The sequence below is a fragment of the Vitis vinifera genome, chromosome 12 (assembly GCF_030704535.1).
Source record: "Vitis vinifera cultivar Pinot Noir 40024 chromosome 12, ASM3070453v1".
NCBI classification, from domain to species: domain Eukaryota; kingdom Viridiplantae; phylum Streptophyta; class Magnoliopsida; order Vitales; family Vitaceae; genus Vitis; species Vitis vinifera.
Window position 1 is genome coordinate 20419145 of NC_081816.1, and position 14986 is coordinate 20434130.

General features: G+C 33.2%; 1 protein-coding gene across 1 annotated transcript; it reads left to right on the top strand.

The window, feature by feature from the left end:
• Positions 1–9979: 9979 nt before the first annotated feature.
• On the top strand, positions 9980–12754 carry LOC100258265 (uncharacterized). Its single transcript, XM_059741254.1, has 2 exons — positions 9980–11674; positions 11860–12754. The coding sequence occupies exons 1-2, from the start codon at positions 11075–11077 to the stop codon at positions 12223–12225; spliced, it is 966 nt and encodes a 321-aa protein (XP_059597237.1). The 5' UTR covers positions 9980–11074; the 3' UTR covers positions 12226–12754.
• Positions 12755–14986: the final 2232 nt, after the last annotated feature.

Here is a 14986-nt window from a genome sequence, read left to right on the forward strand (position 1 = left end):
CCATTAGACGACTTTTGAAGCATGGAAGCATGTGATCTACACACACTAAACCAAGAATACTTGTGAAAAGTAGCATGTGGAAATAGATAAATATATAAACCAAATAAATATCAACATCTAAACAAATCTCTTCTTTTTTTTTGTCACAAAATTGACAATGTAAAAAATATAGAATGATAAACACATGAGAGACAATAAAAACATGGAGATATAAGATATAAATTAGTTCAAGATACAATCAATGAAACAAAACAATCTACCCAAAATACATCGAAATCAAAACACCAAGTTTTGTACTAAGTAACTCAACCTCTTCCCCTAAGGCAAGAATCGAGATTCATGTAAAAAGGTGTGATATTTTGGGTGTTGATGATAAGGTGGGTGAGTCAACATAGACTTGGAAACCTGAATATGGTTCTAAAAAGGGCACTCAATTCCTAATGCCCTTAACTAACTAGTTAGGAGTCAATGGCCTTGATGTTTGCTACATGGGTTAGAATGGATTAGCACCGTACGTTGCATCCACCTATGAAAAAAATGGGAATTGAAGAAAAAGATTGTGACTGAAGTTCTAAGTTAAGCATGGTGCTCCAAAGATCCATAGGCTCTTTTGACCTAAAGATCAGTGAAGTTTAAAACCTTAATGGCAATGACTTTTATACCTAGGTGCTAATGAACTCTTCACCAAAGGTTAGTAAGGAAGATTTTTTAGCAGGGGTGATTTTCAGAATCTTTGGGGAATTTGGGGTATTGGCCCTTAGCATATTGGACTTTGAACAAAGGATTGATGAAGGAACTTAAACAAAGCAAATTGTCAAACTTAAACAAAGTAAATTATCTAATCAAGCATATTTTGCTCCTTCTTCATTGTACTTTGCTCATTTTTTTCATCAACATTACTAGGGGGTTAGCAATGGCTTTGTGGAGGGTGTGATTGATGTTATATCTTACATGATAATAAGGGCAAAAATCATCTTAAGTTTGATGTTAACATTAAAAATGTTTTCGAACTTGTTAAGTACATGTTACCTTGTGTATGCTCAATTTTATCACATTTTCCATTGGTTGTTAATGTTTACAAGTATTTTTCATGAATAATTATGATATTGGGAAGCTATTAGATTATTTAGAATGCAATAAAGAGGTATGAGTAGGGTCGAAGGATCAAAGTGACATGAAGATCAATGATGTTGTCTTATTTTGATCAAAATGTCAAGTCTTGATACTTGAAAATTAGAGTTTAGGGGCCCCTATGAAGGTATCTCATGCACTTAATGATGGAAGTCATTCTAAGTTAAGACAACCAATATTAAACCCTTAATATTATAATTTGGAAAGGGAATAGGTAGTGTGTACTTTAAGAAATTTGTAAAGAGGTCCAATTAACAAGTACGTGGCGTTAGGTTAAATTAAGTTGGGCTTGGGTTGAAAATTCTCCAACTAAAAGCACCTATAAGTAGTCTTGGTTGAGTTACCTTGATTGAGGGTTTTTTTATAGGACAAAGGGAGCCCAAAGGATCCCCTTATGGTTAACACTCTTTCAAATTTTGCATGTTAAATTTTTAGGTCAAGTTCATTTAGTTTTTCCTTTGTTTTATAAAAAAAAATCATAAACCATTTTCTCAAACCTTTCAAACCTTTTCATCTCCCCTACATCCTATGATCACCTTTTTGAGGTTTAACACCTAATTCATTGGGATTTTGAAAACACAATCAACTCTTTATACTTAGGGAATTGCATTTTAACATAAATATTAGGGAACAATCAAGTTTTTGGCATGGGAGAATGCATTATAACGACTACAACTAATTTTAGTAAATGTTTAATTGGTTGTGATGTTAATCACAACCTGTTGAATTTTTTCCAGCTTCATTTCCTTTTATTTCATTTTTTTTTCAATTGTACATATTAGTTTCAATTTTCCTTATTCAATCATTTAGTGATTTTGGTAGGTTTTTTGGACTGTGTTACTTGAGGTGTTGTATGTTTGTGGCTAACTTAACTAGACCAAATTAGACTAGAGATAGTCAAGGCCGATTGGTTAGATTCGTATCAACCCTTCCAGCATAGTTGAATATGGTAGCAATCATGGTAAGAATAAGGGGAATGAGAGTTCTCAAATTCAAACCCTTAGAGATTACCTCCAACCACTATGGCAAGTGCTTCTTCATGCATTGTAATTCCTTATAATTCTTTATCATTTTATATAATTATGTTTGGTATGATTCAACTACTACCCAAATTTTTAGGACAGGGAGAATCCTTGCATGAATCTTAAAGAATCTTTATCATTTCCTTTTATTTCATTTTTTGTTTCAATTGTACATATTAGTTTCAATTTTCCTTATTCAATCATTTAGTGATTTTGGTAGGTTTTTTGGACTATGTTACTTGAGGTGTTGTATGTTTATGGCTAACTTAAATAGACCATATTAGACTAGGGATAGTCAAGGCCGATTGGTTAGATTTGTATCAACCCTCCTAACCCTTCCAGCATAGTTGAAGATGGTAGCAATCATGGTAAGAATGAGGGGAATGAGAGTTCTCAAATTCAAACCCTTAGAGATTACCTCCAACCACTATGGCAAGTGCTTCTTCATGCATTGTAATTCCTTATAATTCTTTATCATTTTATATAATTATGTTTGGTATGATTCAACTACTACCCAAATTTTTGGGACAGGGAGAATCCTTGCATGAATCTTAAATAATCTTTATCATTTCCTTTTATTTCATTTTTTTTTCAATTGTACATATTAGTTTCAATTTTCCTTATTCAATCATTTAGTGATTTTGGTAGGTTTTTGGGACTGTGTCACTTGAGGTGTTGTATGTTTGTGGCTAACTTAAATAGACCAAATTAGACTAGAGATAGTCAAGGCCGATTGGTTAGATTCGTATCAACCCTCCTAACCCTTCCAGCATAGTTGAAGATGGTAGCAATCATGGTAAGAATGAGGGGAATGAGAGTTCTCAAATTTGAACCCTTAGAGATTACCTCCAACCATTATGGCAATCACTTGCATATTCTTAGTGCACTCTTGTAAATCATCCTAGCTTTCTCTTGTACTTGAACCATCCTTAAGCTAGGTTGAGAGTTTCATCTTTGTGTAAACTGAGTGTGAAAGCCTTCAAGTGGTTCAAATCTTGAAGAGATTGTGTAAGAGCCCATTGGAGCCGAAATCCAAGTGTAAGAAGATTGAAAGATTGATTGAAGTTTCAAGATTAGTGGAACCCTCACTCGGTTAGGAGATTGAGGAGAGTGGAGTAGGCAAGGAAGTGTCGAACCACTATAAACCCGAGTTTGAATTCTCTAACTTTATCTCTTTCCTTTATTTATTTTGTGCATATATTATTGTGTGGAAAAAGATTTTGAAAAACCCAATTCACCTCCCCTTTTGGGTATTTTCCTTAATTATTCATAGCCTTTGTTTTATCAAAAACCATTATTGGAAGATTGTTGGTCAAGACCAACATCCTCCATGACCAAAATATTGTGAGGAATGAACTCAAAAGGTTTTCCTTTATGATTCAAAATTGCACTTCTTTCCTAGGAAGGTTCAATTAAAATTGGTTAGCCCCTTCATTGAAAATCAAAATTTCCCTCATGGAGTTTGATTACTACTCAAAAAGTGCTATTTGATAGCTTGTAATTAATCCTTTTAAACACTTTTGAGTAGTAGTTATTGTCTTTTAACCCAATTAACATGTTAAGGACCCTTGCAATCATTTCTAATCAAATTGTGTAAGTTTTGGTGTTTTTGTTAGTAATTTGATCACCAAAACTATCCAAGATTGAGGAGAGTTATTTGGAATCCATGGCAAAGCAATGAAGAGCTCAAATTCATGAAGAACCAAGCTTTGGAGCTCCATAGCCCTTTGCCAAAGTCGTTCAAAGTATGCAAGGAAAGAGCACTGGAGAGAGGAAAAACAAAGTGAAGAAAACAGAGGAAAGCCAGCTGCAGTCTTCATGTGCACTTTTGGAGCACTTCCCGAAGTCCATTTTCTACATTCTATATACCATTTCAAAGCTCAGGAAGTCAAGAATCTAATGCTTCAAACGGTGTGCGATTCGGAGTTGAAACGAAGAAGTTACAGCCATTGCAAGCAGATCACTCCAAAGTGTTGCGAAATCAGCCTTTTGTTGCGAGAATTTCGCAGCCTTTTTGTACAGTGCTATGGAATTCCTCCTGAAGCTACCCGATACATGCCGCAAGCTGGAACGCTGAGAACCTCAAGGTGGAAGCCAATTTCGCAGCCCTGCGAGTTTAACTTGTTGTTGCGAAAATATTTCGCAGCCCTCTTGGGTGTCTGCGAAATCTCGCAGACACCATTTTCACCTGCGAAATGGTTCCTGAAGCTTCCCGATATTTTCCACCGACTCTTTTGGATATTTTTCTTCAGATATTTTTGTATAAATTTCCATTTTCTCCTTGTATTCAACCTCTCATGTACTTCCTTAGCTAGGAAGTATCCAAGGAAGGGTAAATTACCTTCCTATATAAACTCTCTTGTAAACACTCTCAGGAGACGCAGGATCATATATGTAATCCAATATATAGAATATACAGAGCCTTGCTTTGTTTTTCCTTCTCTTTCATTTTTCATTTCTTTTTCTTTCTAGCCAACCAAACTCTGAGGATTTTTCCACAGAGGATGAGAGGCTAAGCTTTTTGTCTCTTGGAGTGAGGAAAGCCGGGTAAGTTTCCACATACATAATTTGGAAGTTTTGTTGTTTTAGTTTTTAATGAAGAGAAAGTGTGACCCGTTAATGGTTTTTATCTTTTTAGTTAACTTAAAACGCCTTTAAATCACCTGGGCCAACACTTGGTAAGGCAAGTGATTTCCAACCATGGAAATGCACTAGTTTACCCCTTGCGAGCCTTTGGGAGGTGACTTGAAGGTAGGATTTTCTAGAATAGCCAACACTTGGTAAGCTTTTGGACTCCAAGGAGACATCCATTAGTTATCTCTTGCGAGCTTTTGACGGGTAATCCAAGGTTAAAGATCATCTTGAATGGCAAGTGCTCGTGAGAGGCATGAACCATTGCAAGGTGCATCAGTGAGAGGGATTTAGTGTTTGAACCCATTAATGGGAAGCATCTGTACAACACCGGTTAGAGAATTAACTATATGTTAATTCTCTAATGCGAGGAAAATAAACAAGTGACCGGAACTCTCCTTTTTGTATGAGGAATCTGAGCCTAGTGATCTGAAACTCCAAGAAACACTTTTCTTTGTAAGTAAAATCAGTTACTATTTTTTGTTAGTTTAAAACCGAACTTTTTCCATTTAAACAAGTTTATGTTTTCTTTTAAAGCTAACCTTGAAATGAAAAGGCACCAATTCAGCTTTGAATTAATATCATTTGCAAAGTGAAAACTCATCCCAGTGAACGATCCTAGAGCCACTATGCTATAGTAGCTTTGTCTTTGCTACCCTAGTTCATGGTGTAATAGGTTATAAATTTTGTTGATTACTCCCTCAATCAAAGAGCACTAGCTGGACACGAATCAGCTGAGACACCAAGTGGGCACGAATCAAATGGTGCCGCTGCTAGGGACGAATCAGAGTTGTTGGGTTTCTAAATTCCAAGAATGGTAATGTGTTCAAGGTTAATGGCCAAAGAGTCAAGCCCTTAGTAGGAGTAAAGGATGGGAAGGAATTCCCCTTTGAAAAGCAATGAAATGGAGGCCAATCATTAGCCCAAGTGAGCTAATTCCAATTGTATATAATTAGGAAGATGGGGAGTATGTTTCTTTTTTTTTTTCTTTTTTTATGTGTTTAATTTATGTCATGATATGCATTTGGGTAGATGTGATTTTTTTTTTTCTCACCCTTCTCCTTTCTTGCTTAAGCTTTGTTTGTAATATCATGCACCTTTCAACAATTGTCAAAGGGTGGAGCATAGCTAGGTTAGTGGGGAAGAGTTGTTGAACAAGGTTGAGGTATTAAGGTTACACCTAGGTTAGTGCAAGTATTTGTTAATGTTGCACCTTCATTTTAAGCATGGTATCACTTTTAGTTGCTTTGTTCTTAAGATTTACTATAAGTAGCTTGTTTTAGAGCGTTTTGTTTTCTTATTAGTTTTTAAGATTGACTACTCAATCACTTTGTTTTGGTGTTATTTAAATTGAAAATAAATAAGATAGAGGTGCTCAAGTAATTTGAAACAACTTCATAAGGAAGAGTTTTATTTATATATACATTTTATACTCCTTTGAAATAGATTAACATATGATTTAAAGAAATATATATATAATGAGATTTATCATTCATTTAAAGCTAAAATGATGATAAATAAATAGATTAAGGGAAAAGAATAAATGATAAAATATAAGGATGACCATTTTAAAAAAAAAAAAATTCCACTTTGAACTTAACCAAGTCAAACCACCTTAAGTGAAAAAAATACTTCTTGATCCTCAAGTAAATTAATAATAATTTTATCATTACCATGATATCAATCTAATATTCCTTATCCAAATATCTTATCTTCTTATCTATTTCCATTAAACTTAATAAAAACATTTTTTTAGATAAACAAAAATAAAAATATTAAAAATACAATTAAAACCAAAAAACTTAAAAATTAAAAATATAAAAATAAAATACCAATTCCCATTACAAATTAGAGTCTATTTGGTAGTGACTTTAGGAAAAGCTTCTAACCTTTTTAACACTTAAAATATTTGTCATTCAAGTGTTAAAATGACTAAAAATGTTTTTTTAGAATCACTATTAAATACACTCTTAATCTCTTTCCTTTTTTTTATTTTGTTTTTATTTATATGTATATATTTTTTCTATATCTAATTCTCTAATTTTTCGATTTATAATTCTATTGTTATATTTTTTTTTTTAAATTAAAGAAAATAAATATTAAAAAATTAAAATTAAAATTATGATAAAAAAAACTTAAAACCAAAAATATAAAACTAAAACACAATTCCCATGAATTAATCTTTTTTTCTTTTTCTTTTTATATATATAAAATTTGACATTTTTCTATATCTAACTCTCTTGTTAAATTTTTATAAAAGCTTAAATAAAATACGAAATTGTATATAACTAAATGTAAAATTTCATAACTTAAAATATTTTAATTATTTCTTGATGCTAGCTCTTTATTAAAAAAATAAAAATAAAATAAAGTAAAATAAAATTAAAAAATAAAATTATATAATATTTTAATCTTGACTTAAAATGCATCACTGTTCTATACTTATCTTTCTTTATTTCTCATTTCTTTCCTCAAATTTTTTATTTATTTATTATGAATTCGTTGTTGCAATTTTATCTGAGTATAGGCATTAATAGAGTGGTGGACTATGAAAAATTATCAACAACTTGAAGATTATGCAGGATATTTCCACTTGAGATGATCCATGCGTTTTTTAAAAACCTTAAAAAAAATATTAAAATTAATGAAATCACTTATTTAAATAAATAGAGATAAATCTTTCCATCTACTTCATTTATAGTGGTGTAGATTTTCAAATATAAAAAAAAAAATTAATAGAAAATAAATTATCCAAATATATATATATATATTAGAATGTTTTGAGTTTCAAAAAATTGATTGCTCTCTCTGCAAGATAACATTAGCAAATTGAGTTTGATTTCTTATCAAATTAAAGGATTAAGTTTGACCTCTTCTTTCTTAAAAGAAATGGGATACTTTAAATAAATACAATTACAGTTAAAACAAATAAAAACTTAATATTTCAAAAAATCTAAACAAAGTTATTTAAATAAAATAATAGAATGAAGTCACACCTCAATGGAGCTTCAAAAATTTGTAATTTTACTGTTTTATCTCCTTTTACTATGTATTACGACAATCAAGCCACCATTCACATTATATATAATCGTGACCACATGAAACATATAAATAAGGATAAAAATATTCATAAATATGGATATATCTTGGTATTTAGATTTTACGGATCGATAAAATATTTTAAAAAATCGATGATTTATCTATCCAAAAGCGATATTTCATTGATATTTAGATGATTTTTATTTTATTTTTAGTTGAACTTTTTATGCGATTGATGTCCAATTTTGTTTCAACCTCTCCCAATATCTGATATTTTATCATCAGTGAAATTTTTCGACATTTTCGTTCCATATAAATATTGATTATCACTTTCTGAAAAAAGTACGACCTCCAAAAATTATGCCTCCCTATGTTTTATAGATTAGTTAGCTGATGTTTTTATAAAAGCCTTTTCCAAAACTAACCTTTACCTCCAGAAATGTTGATATCTCAACATTTCACTATTTAGCACTTGTGCTAAGCTTGGCCAAGATGGATGTGTTCCAAACTTGCAACTTCAAATGGAAACAGCCCCACTAAAATTAGTTTCCACGCTGTATAAGGGAGGGAACCAGAGAGAACTTGTACTTCTTCGGTGTGTGTATAGTACGTATGTTGTACTGCAGACAAAGTATAATATATTAGTCTTGATATGGAGAACTTAGATGGCAATACCATCACTTGGGTATATTTAGTAATGAAGTTTAGTTGATTCACATGGTTTGAAGCCAAATTGCAAGCAAGCAGGAACATAAAATATAAGATAATTATTTCATACTTTTTATATAAAAGTTAATATAATTTATATAAATATGACTATTAATGTTGATTTTCATGTAACGATTTCTAGTGACACATTAGAAAAACACCCCCCCCCCCCACACACACACACACACACATACAGATTTAATGTGGTTCGATAGATTGTCCACGCCCATGGGAATAGGGAAGAAGACTTTCACTATATGTTAAATTAGGGTTACATAAAAAAGTATTTATATTAACTTTCAGGTAATGAAATTTCAAAAATACTCCTAAACCATACTACAGGAGCACCCTCAACCTATCGTTCCCCCTTAATAATAAAAATACAACTTGAATGATAAATGTTGTCGTTCCATTTCGCTCCACTCCGGCATTTGCCCATTTTTCTTAATATATGTCTTTTCCTTAATATGAGTCACATATTACAACAATTAATTTTTATTTAAAGAAAAGAAATTAACAACACTTCATTTATTGTTTGACACCCTTTATGTTACAAAAATGTGGGTAAAATTGTGCTCAAATGAATCTTATCCAAATTTCATCATTTTTCTATAAGAATATTCCAAACATGTTAATATGCACATCTTTTTTGTAGTTCCTTCACAGTAAAAATTCTATAGGTTCCCAAACGAGGAATTCAAAATCATAAAAATTTGTGAATAAATCATTCTTTTTAAATTTATAACTTAAGGGGATGTTATGTACTAACCAGAGTTCTATTGTCCTCCAATTATGAGTTCTTTCTTCACCTCCACACATGACCCATCTAGCCAGCAACTGGTTTTGAAGATTTGTATCAATCAAATTACATCCAAACCACAAAAAAGATGGTGTCAGTACAAAGATTTAATTCGATTCTCTTTCTACATGGCTAATTCATTATTTTTTTCCTGCCTCACTGATATACCTATGCAATCTGTTTCTAAGACAAGCCCTCTTGATTGAACCTATTTGCATGTACATTAGCCTTGAGAACCAACTTCTCTGTATATTCTGTCTGCACATATATATAGAATCATACTTACGGTTGTTGTGCCTGGCTGTATAAAGTGATCACATACTAATTTCTTAGAGGATTGAGCATAGCTGGTTCCATCATTGCGGGTACTGTTAATTATTTAGTAGCTTCACTGGGCTTGGCTAAGATCGAGGTGGCCGAACTTAGAACTTGCATCCAAACATCTCCAGTACTAGAATTGTTTTGTGAATCAAGGATTTGAGGGAAGTAGAGAGAACTTGTACTGCTTCTGCATAAATTACTATATGTACTGCATATTAGTATGTTGTACTGCAAATGGGGAATAATTAATATAAAATATAAAGGCTTCAGAAGAACTGATCATATGCATTGATATTATCTATAAATTGTATTCTTTGTTTATGTCATGGAGAGAGTATTGAGGAGAGCCACTGATTAATTAATTAATGTCTCTCCCATCCATCAAAAGCCTTAAATGCTTTCACTCTCCCTCTCTCTCTGTCTCTCTCCTATCCATCAAAGCCTTGACTTTGTGCTGCTCCACCATGTAGCATATTTGAAAGTGATATGCAGAGGGCCCCTGAATTTGTTTTCTTTGACCTCTCGCCATCAAAATCCTTGAACCCTTTCACACTCTCTCTCTCCTACTCATCACCAAAACCCTTTACTTTGTGCAGTTCCAGTTTGTAGCATTATCTTCATTAGAAAACGATGTGCACAAGGTTCCTATTTTTTATTTTTTTTTCTTTTAACCTTTCTCTATCTCTTATCCTTTCCTGTTTTTGTTTAATTAAAGTCATTTTTTCTTGGTTTGCCTTTCTTAATGTATGATTCTAGCTGGAGTTTAAAGGTAAGCATCAATATAGAAAGACAAGGTGGTGCTTCTTGTTTTGTATTTAAGCTTTTCTTATTCTTCATTGTCCTTTTGTTTTCATCTTTGTCCTTATAAATTTCATTCAACTGTCATGATTCCATTCATCGGTAAGGAAGAAGGTTTGATCTAAGTTAATTTGGTTGAAATGTTTAGTTTGATGATTCTAGTCGTTAATTTAGAGGATCTTGCAGATTAAATCAGACAAAAATGTTGAAAGATTTGGCTTCATGGTATATATACATAAGTTGTCAAAGTTACTGTCGATCCCAAAATTTATCATATTGATTTGTGATTTGTGAATAGGGTGATATCAAATTCATTTCAGGCCATGATCATCTTTTGGTACATCAGCACACCATGATGGATCTAGGGTTTTGTGGCATCTATTCTCTTGATCAGGAGTGAAATAAGAGCAAGAAAATAGGAACCCTGTTGATTATCCACAGCAATATTGCTAAGATACACACACACACATATATCTACACACGTTTTTAAGGTTTGGCATATCTAGAGAGCTCAAATAATCGTCATGATTCGTGAAGATTATGTTGTAGTCTAAAATCAAGGCTTTAATTTCTGGGGTGGCGCTATACATGACTTTAACAATCATAGATTTTTCATAGCTGAATCATGACTTTATATGATTTGCTTAATCAGGGGACTACCTTCCTCGGAATATCGACATTGCAAGAACTTGAAGAACAGCAAGTCATTCTAATTTCTATACATATGTCTTCTCCTCCTTTTAATAATCCCCATTATGAAGATAACAGTTGCCCATCCCTCCATTATGCTGATTTATGGTCACTTTTGCAAGAAATTGACATATCGGTACCTGTTGATGATCATAACTCTTTAGACCGGATGGATCCTATAATGTTCGAGCAAGAAAATTCGGCCATGGTGCAGTACTCCAGCCAAGAGAAAGGATTGGTTGGAGACAACCCCATTAATCCTGTAGCGTTCGACCAAGAAAATTCAACCATGGTGCAGTCCAGCAAGGAGAAAGGACAGGTTGGAGGCAAAACCAATTTGAAGACTGGTGAAAGAAACCGCAGAATCAAACACTCACAAGCTAAGAAGACACTGCTGAAACACATTGCAGATCAACAAGGGTCAAGTGTGCTTAGGAAAGAAAACCATAATGCCAAGGAGAGAGTACGAAGGATGCAGCTCAATGCATCTTACTTGGCTCTTCGTTCGTTGCTACCAGATGCTCGAAGATCAAAGGTTGATCATTCTTCACAGCATTTGCATTGATCCTAGCCGTTTGGTTCATCCTTTTTTTCTTAATTTTCTCAAAGCATGTTCGAAGAAACTTCACATCAGTTTAAATTCCTTTTTACTTTCTTCCAAACAAACCCTAAGGTTTGTATTTTTATAGTTTTTGGTTTTTGCTGCAACCAATCTTGCAGAAGAGATGGAGTTCACCGCGAATAATTGATAGAGTTCTTGAGTACATCCCTGAGCTGGAGAATGAGATAGAGAATCTCACTCTCAAGAAGGAAAACATGCTATCCTCCCTCGCAAACGAGCAAACTCACCAGAATCAGCCTTCAGACCTCCAAGTTCCCACGGTTTCAGTGACTGAAGTTAGAAAAGGTGAAGTAATCGTGCAAATATGCATGCAACGAGAACCAGGCAATGTGCTCTCAAATCTGATGCAGAATGTAGAGGGTGAAGGCATGAGGATCATGAGTGCTTCAAGTCTTCATGTTTGTGATGAACGAGTCTGCTACCACCTGCATATTCAGGTATGTATTTTACATAATTTTATGTGAAGTTTTCTCCTTTGTGTAGGTCTAGGGCAAATTTTCCTGAACTGCATCAATCTTGTTTCCTTGTTTAGTCTATGGTTAATTCCTACTATGAGAGCAGTACAAGTGATCATGCAAATTTTAGTAAACAAGAAGGTCATCAAGGATAAGACAAGAATAAGTTCTCCTTTTGCAGAGGAGAATGAAGAGTATGATCTTTAATGTAACAAGGTGATGATCACATAGGCATTGCTTTAAAACTTGAAAAAATTGAAAGGATGGAGATGATGAATGGGAAAATATGGGTGTGCATTAGGTCTAAATCTTCAATAAGTGTAATTAGTATACATACATCGGTAGTCTTATTCCCTAATAACTTAAGCTTTTAGCTAGGTGAATATATCGGTAGCTTTTTAGTAGTTGGGAGTATTAAAGTTAAATTTTATATGAGATAGCATCTTCAAACCTCAGTGCTATAAAACTTGAAAATCTTAAAAAGATGCAGATGATAATTGGGACAATATGGGCATGTATTAGATGTAGAACTCAAATAAGTTTAATTAGTATATATACAATGTTAGCCCCTTATCCCCTAATAGCTTAAGATTTTAAGTGATTTGGTAACTTAACTAGTTGGGTATATATTAATGCTAAATTATCTGGGAGATGATGTTCGAACCTCGTGACGTGTATTTTCCCTATCTATAGCCCTCATGTGTAAAAGCAAAAGAAAGTTGTTTGTGAGACAGAAACGATTAAATTTATTTTGAGATCATGTGTTTGAATCTCATCTTGTTATTGACCAGCTTTTGCTATTTATTACTCTTGAAGCAGAGTGTCATGCCCCGGATCTAGGAGTCACTAATTAATCCTATTAATATATACCATACTCAGTTGGTGCTCCTAAACCTAAGATGGAGAAGTTGATCATATCATGAGTTTCATGTACATTTTTGTTTAAAATAAGAATGTGGAGGGAAATATAAAGAAATACATTTCCTAAAATAAAAACTTTTAAACAAATAATTAACAAAGTATATTTCGTTTAACATAACCAAAACTTGTACAATATTACTTTGTACTTGGTAACCCCTATGGTCCACTAAGGGTAAACCATATAACAAGTACACAAAACATAAATTGCATCCTTTCTCCTAAATAATTCAATCACCTTATGAAACAAAACTAAAAACCTCAAAAAGAATCTCAACATGAACAAAACATCTAGTCAATATTGCATGCAAGGCTTAAGCATCTCTCCCAACAAGGGTTATCTGACTTGTATCTAAGAGTGTATAGAATAGGGTAAGTTTACAACGCAATAAGAATATGCCCATTCCATGTATATCTCTAAGAAAGTAAATCAAATTATGGCAAACATATAGCAACATGCATTTTAATTTTTAGCTTTTATCTTTTTTGTAATTATGAGCACACACCTGATAATCTCAAACATGAATAAAAATTGTAGGTGACACAATCTACTTTGTCTCATCCACTCTCTCACATGTGATAACTTGAGAATTCCTTCAATGAAAAATATCATCCATCAATACGCTATCAAAAGAATGACAATTTTGGAACTACCACCTAAGGACAAGTCATGTCATGTGTCATTAGGGACTTATACTCAAGGGCAGGACCAACCACATATCTTTTGAGACTATAACCTAAGGGTAAGACTAAACTCATGTCTTTAGAAACTAAAACCTGCGAGAAGGACCGACCTCGTATACCCACATTGGAATGTCTTTCTCAATGGCCTTAGGAATTCTCACCTAAGGAACTAATCTCACATAATAAATATATATATATAACCAGATATGGTGTTTGCAATTGCTCACAAATAACTAATATATCCATCCTCTAGATATTATCTATTAGGGTTAAATACCACACCATTTTCTCCATGAACTGCCACTACAAAACTGACGTCATAGTGCTTCATACCATATCCAAATAGCCCATGGTTTGAAAACAATGATGCATAAAATAAAGGGATTTGTTGTTATCCTCTCCTATAAATCTAATGTAAGTTTTTTGGAATCAAGCTGAGAGAAATCAGAGGGATTTTTCCTTATTTTTATCAAAGCAGATTTTGAAACCTTAAAACTATTTGATGACCAAATACGGGAAGGCCAGAGACTAGAGCTCCACCCTCGATGCCACTTCTACCTAAGAAATGGTTGTTTCTAGACACTAGCTACGACAATTTGAGAGCCCTGTTCAACCCATCACAGGTCATAAATTAAATGGAAAAAACCTTTTTCAATGATCACAATTGATCATGATGTTTATGAGTGGGAAGGATAAGGATGATTACCTCATTATGGTCATAACTGCTCCACCAACCGGACATCTAAAGTTCAAAACATGGAGACCCGATAATAACATTGTAATGCCATTACTAATCAACATAATGGAGAATGAGATTGGATAGAATTCATGCATGTTCTAGACCACTGCAAAAGAGACATGGGATGCTACTGAAGAAAGATACTCTAACAGTACAAACTTTGTTGAACTCTTTGAGACAGAGCATTCTTCATGACTTGCAATAAGGAGAGCTCACGATCACTCAATATTACAATAGTCTCACCTGCCATTGGCAACAACTAGACATGTTCGAAAAATTGGTATGATACTATTCCAATGATGGTATCAAAACAAGAAGATTGTTGAACAAGAAAGAATTTTCAAATTCTTAATTAGTTGGACTCAACAAAAATCTTAACAAAGTACAGGGAAGAATTCTTGTATTAAAGCCCCTGTCATCCATCCTAGA